The sequence below is a fragment of the Mytilus edulis genome, chromosome 7 (assembly GCF_963676685.1).
Source record: "Mytilus edulis chromosome 7, xbMytEdul2.2, whole genome shotgun sequence".
Classification (NCBI taxonomy): Eukaryota; Metazoa; Mollusca; class Bivalvia; order Mytilida; family Mytilidae; genus Mytilus; species Mytilus edulis.
In genome coordinates this window covers 1,010,881-1,034,389 of record NC_092350.1, presented here as the reverse complement: position 1 = coordinate 1,034,389, position 23,509 = coordinate 1,010,881, and the positions used below count along the sequence as shown (strand labels likewise).

Genomic DNA, 23,509 nt, shown 5'->3' with positions numbered 1-23,509 from the left:
TTTTATATTGGGTAATTTATCACTCATCAAGTATGTATTCTAGTGTTGGTTTCTTATACCATATTCAGAGATTGACATCGACAGTAATATAAAATCCACAGGAAAAGTTGGAATACATAATTACACTCTTTTTATCAAGGATGTGTACTCTAGATTATGATATTTTTACCCACTCATAAATTTATTGTATTAAATTTAAATGATGGGTGTTTTTTTATAAACTATTTCATCGTCAATTCAATGTCAGTATTTGCCATCATTTATTTTCTTAATTTTTACTTCAAACCTAAAAGACGTCAAACTTACTCAATATTTCTCGAATTAAGGGACAGAATTAAGTTTGACATGCGTGACAAAATCATTTCATTAACCAATCAAATTAGCGAATCTAAGCAACGTAAATATGCCCCGGGTAAAATTTTTTACGGTTGAGTAAATACAATGAACTAATAGTTGGTATTTTTTATAAAATTATAAAATTTAAGATTTTAAAAATGCACAGTGAAAAATTGTCCAATTAATGGTGAGGACAAGTCAACACAGGAAAAACAAGAACAAGACTGAAAACAAGGAGCGGAAACAAACACGAAACAAAAATAGCGAAAACACCAAAAACATATATCATTTGTTGTGAAATTGCCCGCACCTGCGATTTTGCTGCTATGTATTTTCTCATCTGCAGTGATTTCCGTAAACGTAATTTCGAATTTTGCTTGGACTTTTTTTTTATTTGTGAAAATGATTAATCAAACTTTGCCATTTCCTGTGTATTTATTTTATAGATGTGACAATTCTTTACTTATAAAGATATTTTTAGCTGGTATATACTAACTGAAGGTCATGTGATTCATATGGTGGAGTTGACCAGTGCGTCGAAAAAACGTCACTCAGTCATTTTGAAATTTAAATTACTGTCACAAATTGCTTAGGCTGAACATGACAATCTTAACACCTTCAAGGCGACACGGGATTGAGCAAGAACGTATTGACTTCTATTTCATTAGTCCACCAAACAGTAATACTCTACAGGCGCGGATCCAGAGGGGGAGGGGGGGGTTCCGGGGGTTGGAACCCCCCTTTTTTTGGGACGAGCAATGCATTTGAATGGGGCAATGTAATTAGACCCCCCCCCTTTTGTCCTGGGTTAGGAACCCCCCCTTTTTAAAATGGCTGGATCCGCCCCTGCTCCATATTAGTACACTCTCATGAAAAAAAGTTCCTCAGCAATATTATTTACCTACGAAAACATGTTAAACTCGTAACACCCAATGATCGGCATCCTATTTTAAAATAGCAGCTGAATAATGATCCCCAGTCAGTATAAGCTCTAGATAGATTTAAAGTCTAAGGTACGAACCATTTGATTTGAGGAGGCAGTCTGAGATATTTGAGAGATAAAAAACAATAATCTTGTCCTTTTTTTTGCTATTAGAAACGAATATACAACAGAATTATTAAGCATTAAATGAACATGATGAATAAAAAACGGGCGTATTTTTTTTTTTTTTTGGGGGGGGGGAGGCCGGAGGTTTCCATGTCTGACCGGAATGTCTGTTTCGCCGAACTGATATATTGAATACTTTTTTCAAGACCAGACTGCAACCTGCCTGCTGATAGTAGCCTTTATGTCTACATTTTTCTACCCAGTTTATTCATAAATTCGTTGTCCGATGATATCAGACTCTTTCGTAGCTTTTGATTGATTTGGAATTCCTCACATCACTTAATTTTGTTCGGTGAAACATATCAACCAATCATTTGGATAAATATTGCTTGTTTGTCTTTTTTAGCTCGTGTCCGTCGTATTGTAAATTTCATCGAATAGCCCGACTTATATCTTGTTTACAACAAGAAATCTGTGGGGTGATGATAACTTAACTTACAACAAACCAGCGAGAATTTTCCATGTCTTTTTTTTTACAGAAAAGTCACACATCAAATTTATCAGAAAATAGCTTTCAATACGTATTATCATTTTATGATAGACAATTAATATGGAGAATACAGCATCGAAAATGTCCAACCATTACACTTTTCAGGAACTACAAAATATACATGCTCCACGCCACGAATCGTTTTAAAAGTGCATATTACACTTATTTCATGTTTTTTTAGCCAAAAAAAAGTCCCAATTTTTGTTCTAAAATATATTTTTTCTCAATTACACAGACTCAAAACACATCAGTTTCACATCGGCGAATTTAAACACCTTCGCCCCCCCCCCCCCCCCTTTTCCAAAATCCTGGATCCGCCCCTGGTTAGGGATCGAAACGGTACTTGGAAGGCCATATAATTTACCTCAATTTAGGATAGACTCTTGAATATTAGAGTCCAAATCAGATGAACGGATCATATAAACCGGAGGGAAAATATGATACAAGCCCAAATGAAAAAAAATAAACAAGTCTAAATTGAAAACTACGTTTAAACCTATGATTGCGTTGGATATATATAAAAATCTAAATTGAAAACAACGTTCAAACATATAATTGCGTTGGATAAAAACAATTTTATACGTGTAAATGTAAAACAAATTTCATTGTAGAGGGGTCTAAATACAGCACAAAAAAAAGACCAAAAAAGTGAAAAAGAATATTTTATCAAAACGCATTTGACTAAGAGGTCGAACAACTTATGCTCTTAGACCCTGCAGACTGCCATTGACAAATGCCAAATAAATAGATCACTAGATGTAACAAAGTGGATCTTTCTTTATATCAATTAAATACAAAATGGAAAACAAAAACAGTAAACTTGCATCAAAGATGGTAAACCATAAACAAACTAAAATCTGTACACCATATCCGGATTTCGACAACTCTTCACAATATAAATACCTGATTAACTCGTTTTGGCAGGGGTACAACTATATTTATTGTATGAAATGATTGTAACCTATAATCAAAGTACTGAAGTACTGAACATCGGATGACCGCAAGTTCTTGTGTATGGTCTGACAAGCACTTGTCTCAGAAAAAAATATCACAACTCTATACCAGAATGATTGATTGATTGATTATCTTTATTTCCTCCATATATGAAGATTTTACAATTTATATTATAAGAACAGAATCAAGAACATAACACTAACATATTTACATATTCTAAACAACATCAAAGTATATAAACAGCAATAAAAAAAAGTCTATAGGTAGTTACATAATTACATATGAAATAGAGTCGAAAACAAAACGTCTATAATTCACCAATTTCATACAAGAACAACATTAGTTAAGATCAAATATGTGACTATAAAGATCATAATTGAAGACCTGATATAGTTTATACATATAATCTTCTATGTGGCACATCAAGAGGCTCCATACATCAGCATTTATAGTTTGCATGGTATGATTGATACTTCCAAGTAACGACTCGACAATTTCGTCATCATCTTGATTAAAGAAACGAACGGAATCTTCTACGTCAAGAATATCAACAATTTTGTAGAACATTTCTGTCCGAATTTGTAAAAGAGATGTACAGCAAAGTATATAATGCATAAGTATATCCGTATTATATAAGTATTGCCATTCTCTGATTTTTAATATTTTGATCAGTTGAATAAGAAAATTGAGATTTAGAAATGTACATACCTTTTGAAGCGGTGGCAATTACTCCACTCAAGCACAACCGGAAAATCCTCTCACGGTTTTCATTGCAGAACCAAATGTTCTGCGTGTGTAGATTACCAGCCGTGGCAGTTTAACATGGAAAATTGTATTTAATTTAGCATATTTTTGCTTTTTACAGTTTGTTTTAAACTGTTCTAAAAGTATTTTCCGGTTAAAAGCGGATCCCGAGTTAAACAGATAAATACCGATGAATCGATCAGGTTTCACATGATGTTTAACAAAATAATGTAGGCAAATAAATGTAGGCTTAGATTTTTTTACTGTTGAAATGTGCGAAGTTAATCGAGATTGAATAAAAGAATATTTACTTTCAAGTATTCTAAATTTATTTATATATGTCATAAATGTCATTGATTGTATTATTGAAACTGGACAACTAAAATGGGGATAATATTTTCGTAAATATTTATTATTGTGGAATGCTTGTATTAAATTAAAAAAGCTATACAGCAAAAATTATAACAAACCGACGAAATGGGCTTGAATCTATCTGTCTTACGGTAAATTCATTTTTACACAAATTAGTTTATGTATCAAGACCTTAAATTGAACTTTGAGGATAGAACCGTTTAGAATTGTGAATATTTCAATTGACTATAAATACACGAAGGATTTAGATTTTTAGTATTTCATAAAGGGGGTCCAAACGTATTTTTTTTACAATCATCTTCTTAACTTACGGAAATGTTTTTTTTAACTGTCTGTAAATATTAAAATTGAAATGACACAATCTTGTTCTCCAATTTCGTATGTGATAGCTGTCGATTTAAACTATTATGATCAAACTAACCAAAAATAGGGAAAAATTGGACGAAAATAAAAATTGAACGAATGACTCTTTTCGGCAGCGTACATCAACGGAATGTAGAGCTATGCTATGGACTACATACAAACAGAATACTGTTACAAAAGAAGATTAAAACTTTATAAAGTGATAATCACCCAATGGACACAAACTCTAATGGTTGTAAATTTTTTATTTAAAATTTTATATTTTAAATTTTAATGAATTTATTTACTAAAATTTTAAATTAAATCAAATAATATAACATGTATAAAGCCTGATAAGGACCACAGATTAAGGACACTGTTACATATATTAAGAACAAACCTGTGGAAGCTTTTATTTTTCATATTTTTCCTTTACAACCATTCGTAACAATTTTTAAGGATTTAGCCAATCAAAATAAATCACTTTTAAATTTTATGAGTTACCATATACATGTAATCAATGCAATTATTTAAACTGATGTAAACATAATCACTGTAAATTCTTGAGCACCAATCGTACTTATTTTTATCAACATCCTTTTTAAAACTTTCTTAACATAGCAAATGCTTTGTTTTTTAGTGCTTTAAAGTTTACTAATAAAGATAAATAATGGCCTGTAAATATATCCCTTCACCTCCTCCTCTTTTAATATAAGAACTATATTTTACTACCGTGTGACACGGGTGCTCCGTTGCGGAGGAATTTACGAAGAAAAGAAAAGAAAGAAAAGTAACGAATGGACTATTCGGGTTACTTCGCACGTATTTATATAAACAACAAAAACTTGTCTGTTCGTAGTTCTCCGTGAACACGAAAATGACCGATAAGTGTCAGTGATTTGATCGATCACATGCGGAGAATCAACTTCCATGCCAGATATTGAACCAATTAACAAGTTATTGAAAGATGGGCGGTAACGCAGATGAAACCTTTGAAGTGACGACGATGTTATTCCTTTCAATATTACTTCCATGGTATTAACAAAGATTTTTACATTTTCCGGAAATTTTGACATATTTTTAGAAAATTAACTTCCGGTAATAATAGTCTAATAGAAATTTTGCAAAGCAACTCAAGGAGACCATCATATTATCAAGGATTTGTATAGTAATCAAATCCTTGATATTATAAAACAAATAAGGATATTCTTAACTAAAAAGTCGAGGACAGTATTCAAGTGCATGTTATACAGGATTCATACAGGAATCCATGACAAGTCGCCCCACTGGCAAGTCGCCCCACTCCTAGTCGCCCCACTTTTTCACCAACTCGCCCCACTTTAAAAAAAAAACGCCCCAACCTGGATCACCAACTCGCCCCACTTGTGAAATGTGTTAAATCCCGTTAATATTACTCCTGAAAACTCGCCCCACTGAATGGAAAACGATAAAATCTAGATTAACATATTATTAACCAGGATGAATGTAGTAAAGCCAACTCGCCCCACTCATGGAAAAAGATGTTATCCCGTTGTATATAACTTAAATTCCGTAAACATTACTCCTGCCAACTCGCCCCACTTATAGAAAACGATAATATCTAGATTAATATATTATTAACCAGGATGAATGTATTAATGCCAACTCGCCCCACTTATGGAAAAAGATGTTATTCCGTGAATATTCATTACTCCTGCCAACTCGCCCCACTTGAAAGAAACGATAATATCTAGATTTATATTATATTATTAACCAGGATGAATGTAGTAATGCCAACTCGCCCCACTTATGGAAAAAGATGTTATCCCGTTGTATATAAGTTAAATTCCGTAAATATTACTCCTGCCAACTCGCCCCACTTATGGAAAAAGATGTTATCCCGTTGTATATAACTTAAATTCCGTAAACATTACTCCTGCCAACTCGCCCCACTTATAGAAAACGATAATATCTAGATTAATATATTATTAACCAGGATGAATGTATTAATGCCAACTCGCCCCACTTATGGAAAAAGATGTTATTCCGTGAATATTACTCCTGCCAACTCGCCCCACTTGAAAATCATACAACAGTCAATAACTGCCAATCATGCTGGTGCCTCAATCCCTTTAAATCTGACTAAGTCAAAAGATGAAGCTAGTAATATACATCATTGGTCCATTGCTTTTACACAAAATAAGGTTGATTTTATTAGCACGCAAAAGTGACTAAAGCCCTCAAAATCCTAGCTTAAACCCTGGTGCTGTACAACTTTGTACTTTTTTTTCTTTCGATCTTTTATATCTGGGCGTCACTTGTAAGTCCTGTGTGGACAAGGCGCGTTTTTGGCGTATTGAATTTTAAACCTGATGCTTTTTGTTATCTATTAATCATGTTTTTCTTTGTCTAATATGTTCTCCTATTTATTTGTATTGTAGTCCTGTAATATGTTGTCATTTCAATGTTATATTTAACTTTGCCATTAAAGTGCGAGGTTTGGCATGCCACAAAACCAGGTTCAACCCACCACTTTTATTCCCTTTAAAAGTGTCCTGTACCAAGTCAGGAAGATGGCCATTGTTATATTATTGTTCGTTTCTGTGTGTGTTGCATTTTAACGTTGAGTCGTTTGTGTTTTCTCTTATTTTTGAGATATTGAGATCAGACGTGGCACAGTACTTGTCTATCCCTAATTCATGTATTTGGTTTTCATGTTATATTTGTTATTCTCGTGGTGTTTTGTCTGATGCTTGGTCCGTTTCTGTGTGTGTTACGTTTCGGTGTTATGTCGTTGTTCTCCTCTTATATTTAATGCGTTTCCTTCGGTTTTAGTTTGTTACCCCAATTTTGTTTTTTGTCCCTGGATTTATGAGTTTTAAACAGCGGTATACTACTGTTGCCTTTATTTGGCATTACTAAATTCATCCTGGTTAATAATATATTTATCTAGATTTCACTGATTTCCATTAGGTGGGACCAGTTGGCAGGAGTAATATTAACGGAATTTAACTTATATACAACGGGATAACATCTTTCTACATGAGTGGGGCGAGTTGGCATTAGTAAATTCTTCCTGGTTAATAATATATTTATCTAGATATTATCGTTTTCTATAAGTTGGGGCAAGTTGGCAGGAGTAATATTAAGGGATATAACACATTTCACAAGTGGGGCGATTTGGTTATCCAGGTTGGGGCGGTTTTTTTTTAAAGTGGGGCGAGTTAGTGAAAAAGTGGGGCTATTTGCTAATGGGGCGATTTGTCATGGATTCCCTTCAAATATATTCTAATGTGGTTTTTGGCTTCTTCGTGCATAAACAAGCTCATTGCCATTGTTGAATTGTTTTCTTTAAAATAGTCGATAAAATTGCTCTTACAAAATTTCCATTTGGGAGCCTCGAGCTCGATGGGGGAAATACTCTGCAAAAACTGACAGTTGGCAGGTATGGTCATCAAAAAAGTTGATGTGTTACTTTGTACATTTACCATTATGTTACTTGATGTTCTTGCTATACACACAGTACAGAGACTAGTCAATCTTTGTGAACTTCTTTTTATGGGAGTCATAGAATATGCGTATACAATCAATAATTAAAAATAGTCTATTTATATTGAAAAGGAAAAGTTCTTATATGTCTAAAGAAGAGGGACGAAAGACACATAAGGGACAGTCAAACTCATAAATTTAAAGCAAACTGACAAGGCCATGGCTAAAAATGCATTTCATGGCGAGGCACAGAAAATATACTGTAAACAGTCAGGGGACTATCACTTATTTGAGTAGCAAAATCGTGGTTTTGTCACAAATTGGAATTTTGTATTTTTTTCCAAATTTTAAACACATAGGTTTAAATAATATCTTAGTAAAATTTTTAAAAAATAAACTTTTTGCTTCTTTAAAGTAGAAAGGTTTCTGCCTTTGATGCTATCAATTAGCTGAAAATTCTATTTTAGTTGAAAAAATGCTATAATAATGGCTTTACATAATGAACTGATACTTTCTTCAAAGATTTTTCCCAGCAGTGGGAGTATTTTTCCTGTGAAGTTCAAGGTTTCATCTTTCAGATGATGTAATAACATTCTACTGTTCGCGATAAAAATCTCACTGTTCGGGGGTGTTGAAATTAGTAGGGATTATTAAAAGAATGATACTTAAAGAAGTGATTTTTGGGAAGGAAATTGAGGTCTGATACTTAAACAAGTGATTTTTATGTCATTATCCTAGATTCAGTACAAGGTCATCACCTGAAATGACCTGGTCATCCTAGACAACACAGATGTTGGTTCTGATAAGTTTAGAAACATAATTAGTCCCTGGATCATTAGTATTCTATATTTAAAGCTACAGTAAAATTAAATCACTTCTTCTAGTGATTAATTTGTACTACTTAAATAGGTGATTATTAAAGAAAGACAACTCTAACTTCCAACCTTTATGGAAATAATGTTACTTAAATCAGTGATTTAGAAAATCACTTATTTAAGTAAGTCCCCTGACTGGTAAACAGTAGACTATAGATATAGGTGAACTAGGTTCAAAAGAACTCTAAATCTTAAATTCTACAAACCACCTCTGTTCTATGGAAGATAATGATATAACTGGACTAGAAATACACACAACCTGTAATTAACTGCCTTTACAGCGCTTTCACGCTTTGATTTAATATAGCAGTAAGAACACGACACACGCTTATGGTAAATGAATGAATAGGCATTCTCTTTGATATTTACTTGAAAGAAACATTTGCCTTTCTCTGATTGCTCGTTAGTGTTGAATTATTCTAAATTCAGAGACAAAAGTAATCAATCTGGTAATTGCTATGATAACAAATTGCTGTTAATTGAAATCCGTTAAGTATTATGATATATTGCATTATGATACAATTAACAGGTTTCTTTTCAATTGTTATGCAAATAACTAATCTTAAAAAAATACAGATATTCTTCAATAATACGAAAATTATTTTTAAGTGGGGCGAGTTTTTATATTTTAATTTTATATCTAAATATTACCGTTTTCCATTAAGTGGGGCGAGTTGGCAGGAGTAATATTAAACATGATTTAACCAATTTCACATGTGGGGCGAGTTGGTGATCCAGGTTGGGGCGTTTTTTTTTTTAAGTGGGGCGAGTTGGTGAAAAAGTGGGGCGACTAGGTGTGGGGCGACTTGCCAGTGGGGCGACTTGTCCTGCTTCCGTTATACAGTATGATAATCTCTTATAGCAGAAAAGGCCTTCGGTATATCATTTTATAGGGATTCAGAGTCTGCACCATCGAGTCTGCGTCTGAGCATGGACTTTCTTAAGTATAGTTTAGTCCCTGATCTGAGGGAATCTGAGGACTGCATGAAGTGATATGGTCTAGGATTGGATAATTTTGCCAAGCATTGAAAAGTGGAAATGAAATCCTTAATAGGAAAATCAATGAAACCCCTTGATATTAGTAAGACAATTTATTTTAGTGTTAAATCTTCTATCTATATGATATTGTTTTACAAAGTTGGTCTGTTCTTTGAAAAAACAAAACACATTTTTGTCACCACAGAAGAAGTAATTTTCCAAACAAGTTCTGGTGTAAGTGGTTAGAACATTAGAATCTCTCATTAAAGAAATCATAATGTCATTGTCAATATGAGCAAAACAAATGGCAAGTGTTGGGGTAGGCATAAACATTTATAGTATGTATAATTGTATTAGAAGGCAGGTAAAACAACTTGTGCATTGTGATATTGTCAAGTTTTTAACCAGTTATACAACATGTTTGCAGAAAACTATGCTATGACCTCCATTGTGGAAGAACATTATTACACAAAAGGATAGCAGTATCAAAGCAGTCTGAGGCAAAAGACCCCGGGTGCAATGTCTAAATAACTATTAATTTTTACCCCCCAAAAAAAAAATTAAGTTAGTTAATTATCAGACATATATCTTAAAAGGAAGCTTAAGAGTAAACGTAAATGGACAAAGTAACACAAAAAGGAATATTCAATATTTTAGATTTTAAAAAAAGCCTAAATTAGTAATGTTTCAGATCAAATATTTTAGATTTTATAAAAGTTCCATGATTCCATATGATCAACCTCTATTTTAACCGTAGAACAACTGGTAAAATAGAAATATACTGATATAAATTCTGCATGATCTGTACAGTAACATAACAGTTAATTTTAATTTTAGTGGTGTACATAGTAATTATAAATCCCAGACCATTAAATAACAATCTATATTTTTAATAATCCTTTTATTTTTTATGTCAAGAAATAAATGAATAAATAAACTATGCCCTTTTACCTTTTAACAGTAAATCTATTTCACCCCTTTTTAATCTGTGCGTTTTAAGATATTTTAAATAACATTATTATATGCTTAATGTACATAAAATAGTAGGTGTAAATATTTTTATTTTAGTGTTTTTTTTACATTAATAAACGGTTTTAGGACAACAATAATCTTTTAAGGATTGTATATATTCTAATCTAGTCTGCTACATGTTTTTAAACAGCAATAAATAAAAATAAGGGATTTTTTTTTATACCGTGTGACACGGGTGCTCCGTTGCGGAGGAATTTACTTAGAGAAGAAGAAGTTTGTTTTTCTAGGACTTGTTAAACGTTTAACTTAATGCACGTGTAGGAGGAAGCACTTAGCATTTTTTATAGATGATATGCTCATTTATTTTAGCATCTTGCTATTTAACAAGCTGTTTAACTTTTCTCAATTTAATCAAGACTAGAAGAATCTGATTTATTTATTAAAGCCTATTTTCTACTTTTTTAATTGCAGTTAGACACAAAAGATAGCTACAATATAAATAATGGCTTAAACGAAAGGAATGGAGATGTTGATGTTAATGTTGACGAAGATACTGAAGATAGAGGACAATGGGGCTCCAAATGGGAGTTTATTCTATCTTTTATTGGACTTTCTGTTGGATTAGGAAACGTATGGCGTTTCCCTTACCTGGCCTATGAAAATGGAGGAGGTATTACCATGATTACTGTTATTTATGTTTATAGCAGTTAAACATGTTAAAGCTTACTTTAATTAAATGATAAAAAGAACTATACCATTGACACATTGATGGATGATTTAAATTCACATAGTAAATATAGTTAAGTGAAATATATCTGAGCGCTTATTTTAAAACACTAATTGATAATCAATGATCTAGATGTTAAGATATCGCATGACCCCAATGTTCTTTTTTACAAAGAAGTTACCACAGTTGACTGAAGGTCAATCAAGGTAAATTGTCATTGTCAATTTGAAGAATCTACTCTTACCTAATAATTACAATCATTTTAACAGCTGAAATGTATGGGGGAAATAAATGAATACAGTAATAGTTAATAACATGTATCTCATATACATGTAAGGTTAAATTAAAGAAGTTGAATATTTTAAAGAATAAATGTACTGGCAATAACTGGTATAACAGGTTTTGTTTGACTAAAAGTTGATTGGTTTTTATGGTGTTTAAGAAATAATTGATGCCAGCTATACTTTATTGTAGTTTTAACATGGGTAGGCATTATATTCGTGATTATTTTTGCAAGAGCGATAGCGAGGGCTAAAATAACACGAATATAGTGCCTAACCATGTTAAAACTACAATAAAGTATAGCTGGCATCAATTATTTCGATTCTGATTAGGACAATTACGGTAATTTCTATGTTCGCTGTGTATAGGTGCACAGTATTTGTGTAGGCTCTTCCATCAACCTTCCTGTCGATTTTTATCCAACTAGTTCAAACCAGTTTAATTTCGCAAAGTTGTTAATTTCTAAAATTCAAAATTGAAACAGAAATTAACAAATTAATTTATTAACTTAAACACTACAAATGTATTTGTGTCACAATATAACAGAAAAGTTATATTACAACAGTCTTTTCCTTTGAGGTCAATTTCTGACACGCTCATTTTCAAGTCAGTTGTCAATGGCGGTGGACGCACAAGGAGAATCGGGTAGGTCTTTATTTACTAAATTAATCGTAAATATTCCGCCGGTTAATATTGTAGCATTGGTAAATATGTTCATATCTGATAGAGGATTCCTTGATAAAGTTTTGCTGACATTCGAGACTTGGCAGGAGGGGCCCTTTCAGTTTGACAGATCTCCATTTATACTTGCTGTGGCTACACCTTGTAAAGTTGGTGCCCTTTGTGCATCTGACGGTTTCAAATGCTGTATAACATGATGATTAAAATTAATACTGGGTGACAATCTTGTGGCATTTGTAAAATGGATTGGAAACCTTGGTGGTATATTGGTAATTACGCCTATTTCTTTTTATAGGAGAATGGGGTTCGATTCCCTGCTAGGGTCGATCCATTTTATCAGAAATATGAAACAATTTTGTCATTTCAGTGCAACAGTAATAATAACCTATACTTTATTTTATATTTTATCGTCGGAACATATGTTTCAATGAAATTATTATATACAATGATATGCCTTTTTAACAGGAGAGATGAAACGTATTTTTCAGAGGGAGGGGTTTTGAAGTTAGAACAGCCAACATGAACGTTGTGGTATCTAGGTCAACTATGACAATTACGAATTGTAACGCATTGTTGTTATTGTAAAAGTATTAGTAACAAAATGTGTATCATTTTAGTGTTTGAAAGTGCTTTAATTTAAGGAAATACATTAAATGCATACCAATTTGACGAAATTTATTTTTCTGCCGTAGTCAATAAAATTGAGAATGGAAATGGTGAATGTGTCAAAGAGACAACAACCCGACCAAATAAAAAACAACAGCAGAGGGTCACCAACAGGTCTTCAATGTAGCGAGAAATTCCCGCACCCGGAGGCGTCCTTCAGCTGGCCCCTAAACAAATATATACTAGTCCAGTGATAATGAACGCCATACTAATTTCCAAATTGTACACAAGAAACTAAAATTAAAATAATACAAGACGCATATACGCATGTGTAATCTAATTTTATTGGATAATAAAGTATGGTTTCTTTACAAAGCTAAAGAAGCACGTCATATTAGAATTTTATTTTTAAAAGACAATCATGTTTTACCCAAATATTTAAAATTTGATCGATCTTTACTGCATCATAACCATAACTGGGTGTATATTTTTACATTGTATAGTTATGACTCACTGAAAGAAATCTTTGAAAATGTTAAATTGTAAATTAAAATGTAGACAACTTTAATGACATGTCTTTCAAGTACATGTGTTACCAATGTGAAAACTGGTTGAATTCAAACATGTCATATATACCAATGTAAAGATTAATTTTTGTCTGATTTTTCGCATAATATTAAATGATTTGACAAGAAAACAGTAAGAACATGTAGACTAGATACATGTATATGTAAATTATGGTTAACACATTCACACTGCAGGTGTTTCATTAAATTTCTAGCTTGTAATAGATACATGCATAGACAGAATCAAGTTATTTTAACCAAAAGTCTGACTTAAACTGAATTAGTAAATTACAAATTTAATTTGTCTGACATACCTCTTTTTAACCCTTTCACAAAGCCAAAATTTATAGAAGAAACGATTTACTGTTAGTCTGTAAGGAAACTAAACATGCTAAATGATAAAAGCATCATTAGCTGCCAGATTCTTGCTAGAAAAACAGAGATTTATACTCTAAATTTTTTATTTATTGAGTATTTATGTTTTTTCTATAGGCAAAAATGCATAATGCATGGAATCATTATAAAGTATCAGCATCTCCTGTTTATCTTGGTATTGTATGCCATTCACATATTAATGTATAATTTACCATCATCACATGACACCAAAGATTGATGATGAGAATGTGACACAAATATAAACAGAGACAAATTCTAGTTTTGGATTTCATATCATAGATAAAACTATATTGTAAATTGTTTTATTGTTTTATTAGTAAAAAGATTTTTGTGGAAGAACTCAATCAGTCAATGAAAAAATCTTCCAACTTCTTTGACTGTTGCAGATGACAATCTTTTCAATATCTGATCGGTCCACAACTGTGGCAGCAAGATGGGTTACTTGCATACAAATTTTCAGTCCAATAAACCAACAAACAATCATATAATATCTTAATTTTTGAGAATTTTATTCACATTTTTTTCTTAATTTCAGCTACCTTCCTGATTGCTTATTTAGTCCTACAGTTTCTGATAGGAAAGCCCATGTACTTCATGGAGTTAGTTATGGGTCAGTTCTCTGGTTTAGGACCAACAGGGGTTTGGAAAATGAACCCCAGTGCTAAAGGTAATTATAAAAAGAGTTTGGAGAAAAATCACTAATGGTTTTTTATTATTTGTTTAATTTAAAGTTAGTGTTTCAATCTTTGAAATATTTTAACTTTGGTTTTATTTAATTAAACCAAGTGAGATTTAAAAATTGCAATATGGGCTTGAACTGTAAATCAAGTATGCTCCTAAACAAGTATGTTTACAGTATGTGATGTATGTAAGAAATGAAAATAGGGTTTTAATCCACCTACAAAAACCAATTCAATGTGGAATTTGGCAACCTAGAATTATTTTTTTCATTTTGATCTTATTTTGCCTATTGATATAACACTTGCATTATTTTTCCACACCTGACGAGAAACGTTTGCTGGTACATGTAATATTGAAGTATCTGAAATACATTTAAAATTTTCATTTCTAAATGTGAGATAACTATAGTTGTTATACAGGTTTAATGTCTTGTAAATGATGAGTTAATACAAAATATGTTCAATTTCTTCATGTTATAAAATAATCTATTTCATATTAAATATAAATAACAAACAAATGTATAACATTGCAGGTATTGGTATATCTATGGCTCTAATATCCTTAGTAGTTGCAATCTACTATAATGTGATCATGGTCTATACACTGATCTACTTTTTCTCCTCCATGCAGAAAACTCTACCATGGACTGTTTGTGAAGATGTAAGTATGGTCTAAGGGTTTGGAACAATTTCAAGATGGACAATATAAACTCTATGGAACCATTATTGTTCAAAATTTGACTCATTATTTTTATTTAAAAATAAGATATGTATTAGGCCATATTTAAAAGAATGTTTGTTTCCTCTTCCCAGGTCTACCCTTTGTAAACAGATCAGGAAGGCAGGCTAATTTTTTTTAACTGGAAGTCATAGCATGGTTACACGAATGGTTTGACTTGTCCAGTTGAGGCCACTTATCAGTTGTTTGTGTTCAATTTGAGTATTTATTTAGATTATCAATCCTTTTGCTTTCAAGTCCTTTTCAAAATTGGAAACAAATTATTTTCTGGAATAAAAATAATTTTGATTTTTTTTTTACCTGGGTTTGGGGGGAGGTGAAACACATATTTTATATTTTGGCCTTATTATCAATTTATTTCTCACAATGTAAACATGGTAAAATAAGAACTCTCCACAATACCAAATGAAACAGAAATTAATAGCGATAGTTCAACAAGGGTTCCTATACTGCATAGTTATCTGGAAAAGGTCCCGAAATGATAAAAGTAAAACAATCAATATGAGAAAATGGATGGTCTGATTTATGTACATTTTCAAGTAATAATTAAACTTTATTTAATAAAGTCTTCACAGTAAAAGCTTTGGACGTGCACTTTTATTTTTTTTAAGTATGATTGCCAATGAGACAAAAATATCCACCATATAAATGAACATAATGTGGACATATATAATCAATTATAGGTTATCCTGTAGCTACAGTCTTAAAAAATGAGAAAAATACTGTATAGTCAGCTATAAGAGGCTCTGCCATAAAACATGTAAAGTTATAAACGATAAACTTACACAGGGTTTAAAACTTAATTGTTCATAGTTTTAGTGTTCTGCCAAGGGCAAGTGTGGAAATATTAGAAACAAGCTGGTATTTGAAATTTCCCTATTTACCTGAGGATATTTAGTAATATTTGCCACTGGATGTTAAAAACTAATCAACCGTCATTATCACAATTGTCTTACTATATAACCATTCTTTCAAAAATAAATACCGGGGTAGCTGTAATTAACCCAACGATTTTTGTGTTGCAGGAATGGTTACCATTAGAATGTGTAGAGCAGTCGACACAGAAATTAGACTATTGCTCTATGAACATTACACAATTATTAACCGATAACAAAGCGTGTAGATGTTTTTTGAACGCAACAGATTCTATATTGTCTGACCAGGGATTTAACTGTACTAATGTCACATACCAAGGAGATGTGCCAGTACCTGTAGCACAGCTGTATTTTGAGTAGGTCATAGTATTCAAGGTCATAAAGGAAGTTCAATTTTATAAATTTAACAGTAACAGTAACTGAGCTCTACCAGTTCAAATCTGCTTTAAAAAAAAAAAGTTTTTCTTACACAGGTTAAAAAATTGATATGTCTAGGGTCATGAAATTTTATTTTTGTAATATAAAGAACTTTTTTAAATTGTTTAAAAGTAAAAGTTGTCTTTTGTACAACTACAACAGTTTAGCTATTAATAAAACAGCCCCCCCCCCCCCCCAATAAAAAAAGGTTTTGATAGAACTAGTTTGAAATAGAGGGACAAAAGATACCAGATGACAGTCAAACTCATAAATTGAAAATAAACTGACAACACCATGGCTTAAAATGAAAAAGACAAACAGACAAACCATAGTACACATGACACAACATAGAAAACTAAAGAATAAACAACACAAACCCCACCAAAAACTAGGGGTCATCTCAGGTGCTCTGGAAGGGTTAGCAGATCCTCCTCCACATGTGACATCCATCCTGTTGCTCATGTTATAACAAATCCGGTAAATAGTCTAATTCGGTAGGTCACATTCACGAAAGGGAAGACCTTTATTCTAAGAAGAATTTCTTTTTCAGTAAAACCGTAATAAACAAGGCTGACGATTTCTATCCTGACACAGGAAATCCACAATGGAAGTTAGCACTCTGTCTACTGTTGTCGTGGATTGTTGTTGTTCTCTGTTTAGTAAGGGGAATTAAGTCATCAGGAAAAGTAAGTTTTATCATATATGTGTATGTAAGTCAATGTTTAATAATATAGAGCACATTCATTTATATTTTGTGTGTAAGACTGTATAATTTGATAGAGCACCTTTGAATTGGAAGTGTGTGTGATCTTATTTATATTTTGTGTGTAAGACTGTATAATTTGATAGAGCACCTTTGAAATGGAAGTGTGTGTGATCTTATTTATATTTGTTTGTTTAACCATGATTTGCCTTACAAACTTATACATTTGTTTTGAAATGAATGGATATTTTAATCAGCAGTAATTATTTGCTCATTCCTAATTTTAGCTAACAAGATTTGTTTATTTTTGCCAGAAAAACTAGGTTTTACATTGACAGGAATTCGAACCCCAACGAAAAATTAGCACATTTGCATCCCACAGATTTCTTTAGAAAAATAAAAGGTTATGACTAAGTTTGTCAAGTACATGATAACTCTTTTGTGGGGTATCTGCGATACCGCTGTTGCCTGTAAAGTTTACAGAAGCTGGTACTATCACGTGATCTGTTAACGAAGGTCTTATCTACCTACCAATATAAATAAACACTGAAACTCCTGTGGCTTTTTGCGAATCGCTACATGAATAAAGACTACAGCTGAAACAATGTAAAAATTCGGTCCATATTTAACAGAATGACAAAAGAATATTAATTGTATTTGTCATTCACATGGTCGGTAAATGTCATTCACATGGACGGTACACATCCAGTTATTTTGGTATGTTCCATAATTAGGATCATTTACAAGGTTCCAAAAAATTGATGGGAACCCATGCATCCATAAGACATGTTGAGTTGATTAACAGATACTTAACGATTTAGCGCATTGCACTATAAACGTTTGAATTCCCTTGTTGGAGTTCCTGTCAATATAATACTTCCATGGTTTTACTTTATCAGCACAGATTGATTACCAGCATGTATTCTGTTATTACCATGAAATACTGTCAACGGTTGCCACTGAATGTAACATTTTGAGATAATAGTTTCAAGAGTTGTACAGGACAACCAATTTCATTTAACATATATTCAATTTGAATGCATTTCATATAGGAGGTTGTTTCCTATGACCTAGGCTTAAAAAAGAAATGATAGGTAGCTTTTTATATACCTTTGCATTTTCAACAACATATGAAATTATTTTGAGGCTTTCAAACCTTGAATGACATTTTTAGGCAGACTTGTACTTAATACTTTTTACCTTTTCAGGTAGTATATTTCACAGCCACATTCCCATATGTTATCTTGTTGATTTTGTTGATCCGAGGAGCTACACTAGATGGGGCTATTGATGGAGTAAAATATTTTTTGATACCTGAATGGTCCAAACTTGCAGATCTGAAGGTATATATGAGTCATGATTGTAAGATATACTGACAGAAATTTGGTCATTATCTCATAGACAATTGTACTGAATTTTGTTTTAAATTCAATTCCCTGGATTTGTCAATTAATTATAGTCTTTTTTATACCATGGGTACCTACAATTGAGAAGTTCTATATTGATTTGTAACTCTTTTCAGTTGGTACCTAACACAATAGGCAGATAACTCAGTAAAAATCAGCTAAATGTTTTAATAATGTTGTATTATGTTAAGGAAATATTCGGACTTAGGTCCTGAATGATCAGAATTAGTGTTTGTCTAACTGCTATATATCCAAGGATTTTTTTAGTCAAGGTATCTGGTACCTCCTTAAGATTAATTTGTAAATCTTTTTAAATTGAAATTGACTTCAATGCTGGGGCAATTAGCATTTCAGCTTGAGATTTTTCAATGATATTTTGGAGGGGAAACTGTAAAGAAGGTGGTATGTCTCCCTGAAGAACTATGTCAAATTCCTCTATAAAGCATGTCATTTTAGTACAAAGAACAATATGTTTTTGGGCCTTCCACAGCATTAACATCACAGTTGATATTTTTTTCTAAAATACATTTATTTATTATAGGTATGGGTTGCTGCAGCAGGACAGATGTTTTTCTCTCTCAGTGTATCGTTTGGTGGAATTATAATGTTTGGAAGTTACAACAAATTTAGTAAGAATGTATATGGGTAAGATTCGTTTTCTTTGACAGAAAATTAAAGTCTTTATTTATTTGATCAAATATAATGAGATGTAAATGTAAGTAACATGGTCAGTCATTCTTTGGTAATTATTTTTATTATAGTTAACTATTACCTTTTCCAATTTTGTAGCTTGCCGCATCCAAATTTAATGAAACTCATAAACATTGCTACAAACTAATGAAATTCATACACAATGCTTAAAACTATAACATGCTGACATACACATTGCTTAAAACTATAACATGCAGACATACACAATGCTTAAAACTATAACATGCAGACATACACAATGCTTAAAACTATAACATGCAGACATACACATTGCTAAAAACTATAACATTCAGACATACACAATGCTTAAAACTATAACATGCAGACATAACAATGCTAAAAACTATAACATGCAGACATACACAATGCTAAAAACTATAACATGCAGACATACACAATGCTTAAAACTATAACATGCAGACATACACAATGCTAAAAACTATAACATGCAGACATACACAATGCTAAAAACTATAACATGCAGACATACACAATGCTTAAAACTATAACATGCAGACATACACAATGCTTAAAACTATAACATGCAGACATACACAATGCTTAAAACTATAACATGCAGACATACACAATGCTTAAAACTATAACATGCAGACATACACAATGCTAAAAACTATAACATTCAGACATACACAATGCTTAAAACTATAACATGCAGACATACACATTGCTTAAAACTATAACATGCAGACATACACAATGCTTTAAACTATAACATGCAGACATACACATTGCTTAAAACTATAACATGCAGACATACACAATGCTTAAAACTATAACATGCAGACATACACAATGCTTTAAACTATAACATGCAGACATACACATTGCTTAAAACTATAACATTCAGACATACACAATGCTTAAAACTATAACATGCAGACATACACAATGCTTTAAACTATAACATGCAGACATACACATTGCTTAAAACTATAACATTCAGACATACACAATGCTTAAAACTATAACATGCAGACATACACAATGCTTAAAACTATAACACGCAGACATACACATTGCTTAAAACTATAACATGCAGACATACACAATGCTTAAAACTATAACATGCAGACATACACAATGCTTAAAACTATAACATGCAGACATACACAATGCTTAAAACTATAACATGCAGACATACACAATGCTTAAAACTATAACATGCAGACATACACAATGCTACTGTAACATTCAGACATACACAATGCTTAAAACTATAACATGCAGACATACACAATGCTTAAAACTATAACATGCAGACATACACATTGCTTAAAACTATACCATGCAGACATACACATTGCTTAAAACTATAACATGCAGACATACACAATGCTTAAAACTATAACATTCAGACATACACAATGCTTAAAACTATAACATGCAGACATACACAAAACTATAACATGCAGACATACACAAAACTATAACATGCAGACATACACAATGCTTAAAACTATAACATGCAGACATACACATTGCTTAAAACTATACCATGCAGACATACACATTGCTTAAAACTATAACATGCAGACATACACAAAACTATAACATACAGACATACACAATGCTAAAAACTATAACATGCAGACATACACAAAACTATAACATGCAGACATACACATTGCTAAAAACTATAACATGCAGACATACACATTGCTTAAAACTATACCATGCAGACATACACAATGCTTAAAACTATAACATGCAGACATAACAATGCTTAAAACTATAACATGCAGACATACACAATGCTAAAAACTATAACATGCAGACATACACAAAACTATAACATGCAGACATACACAATGCTTAAAACTATAACATGCAGACATACACATTGCTTAAAACTATACCATGCAGACATACACAATGCTTAAAACTATAACATGCAGACATACACATTGCTTAAAACTATAACATTCAGACATACACAATGCTAAAAACTATAACATGCAGACATACACAATGCTTAAAACTATAACATGCAGACATACACAAAACTATAACATGCAGACATACACATTGCTTAAAACTATAACATGCAGACATACACAATGCTTAAAACTATAACATGCAGACATAACAATGCTTAAAACTATAACATGCAGACATACACAATGCTAAAAACTATAACATGCAGACATACACAAAACTATAACATGCAGACATACACAATGCTTAAAACTATAACATGCAGACATACACATTGCTTAAAACTATACCATGCAGACATACACAATGCTTAAAACTATAACATGCAGACATACACATTGCTTAAAACTATAACATTCAGACATACACAATGCTAAAAACTATAACATGCAGACATACACAATGCTTAAAACTATAACATGCAGACATACACAAAACTATAACATGCAGACATACACATTGCTTAAAACTATAACATGCAGACATACACAATGCTAAAAACTATAACATGCAGACATACACAATGCTTAAAACTATAACATGCAGACATACACAAAACTATAACATGCAGACATACACATTGCTTAAAACTATAACATGCAGACACACACATTGCTTAAAACTATAACATGCAGACATACACAATGCTTAAAACTATAACATGCAGACATACACAATGCTTAAAACTATAACATGCAGACATACACAATGCTTAAAACTATAACATGCAGACACACAATGCTAAAAACTATAACATGCAGACATACACAATGCTTAAAACTATAACATGCAGACATACACAATGCTTAAAACTATAACATGCAGACATACACATTGCTAAAAACTATAACATGCAGACATACACAATGCTAAAAACTATAACATGCAGACATACACATTGCTTAAAACTATAACATGCAGACATACACAATGCTTAAAACTATAACATGCAGACATACACAATGCTTAAAACTATAACATGCAGACATACACAATGCTAAAAACTATAACATGCAGACATACACAATGCTAAAAACTATAACATGCAGACATACACAATGCTTAAAACTATAACATGCAGACATACACAATGCTTAAAACTATAACATGCAGACATACACAATGCTTAAAACTATAACATGCAGACATACACAATGCTTAAAACTATAACATGCAGACATACACAATGCTTAAAACTATAACATGCAGACATACACAATGCTTAAAACTATAACATGCAGACATACACATTGCTTAAAACTATAACATGCAGACATACACAATGCTTAAAACTATAACATTCAGACATACACATTGCTTAAAACTATAACATGCAGACATACACAATGCTTAAAACTATAACATGCAGACATACACAATGCTTAAAACTATAACATGCAGACATACACAATGCTAAAAACTATAACATTCAGACATACACAATGCCTAAAACTATAACATGCAGACATACACAATGCTTAAAACTATAACATGCAGACATACACAATGCTTAAAACTATAACATGCAGACATACACATTGCTTAAAACTATAACATGCAGACATACACAATGCTTAAAACTATAACATGCAGACATACACAATGCTTAAAACTATAACATGCAGACATACACAATGCTTAAAACTATAACATGCAGACATACACAATGCTTAAAACTATAACATGCAGACATACACAATGCTTAAAACTATAACATGCAGACATACACAATGCTTAAAACTATAACATGCAGACATACACATTGCTTAAAACTATAACATGCAGACACACAATGCTTAAAACTATAACATGCAGACATACACAATGCTTAAAACTATAACATGCAGACATACACAATGCTTACAACTATAACATGCAGACATACACAATGCTACTGTAACATTCAGACATACACAATGCTTAAAACTATAACATGCAGACATACACAATGCTTAAAACTATAACATGCAGACATACACAATGCTTAAAACTATAACATGCAGACATACACATTGCTAAAAACTATAACATGCAGACATACACAATGCTTAAAACTATAACATGCAGACATACACAATGCTTAAAACTATAACATTCAGACATACACAATGCTTAAAACTATAAC

General features: G+C 31.9%; 1 protein-coding gene across 1 annotated transcript in view; it reads left to right on the top strand.

Moving 5' to 3' along the window:
- The first annotated feature begins 9,971 nt into the window (after positions 1-9,971).
- LOC139482561 (sodium- and chloride-dependent neutral and basic amino acid transporter B(0+)-like) overlaps positions 9,972-23,509 on the top strand; it is a 40,330-nt gene continuing 26,792 nt past the window's right edge. The window contains exons 1-8 of the mRNA XM_071266473.1: positions 9,972-9,986; positions 11,111-11,309; positions 14,433-14,564; positions 15,111-15,238; positions 16,342-16,547; positions 17,159-17,294; positions 18,520-18,654; positions 19,259-19,362. Coding sequence (XP_071122574.1) covers positions 9,972-9,986; positions 11,111-11,309; positions 14,433-14,564; positions 15,111-15,238; positions 16,342-16,547; positions 17,159-17,294; positions 18,520-18,654; positions 19,259-19,362 — 1,055 coding nt within the window. The remainder of the gene's footprint in view (positions 9,987-11,110; positions 11,310-14,432; positions 14,565-15,110; positions 15,239-16,341; positions 16,548-17,158; positions 17,295-18,519; positions 18,655-19,258; positions 19,363-23,509) is intronic.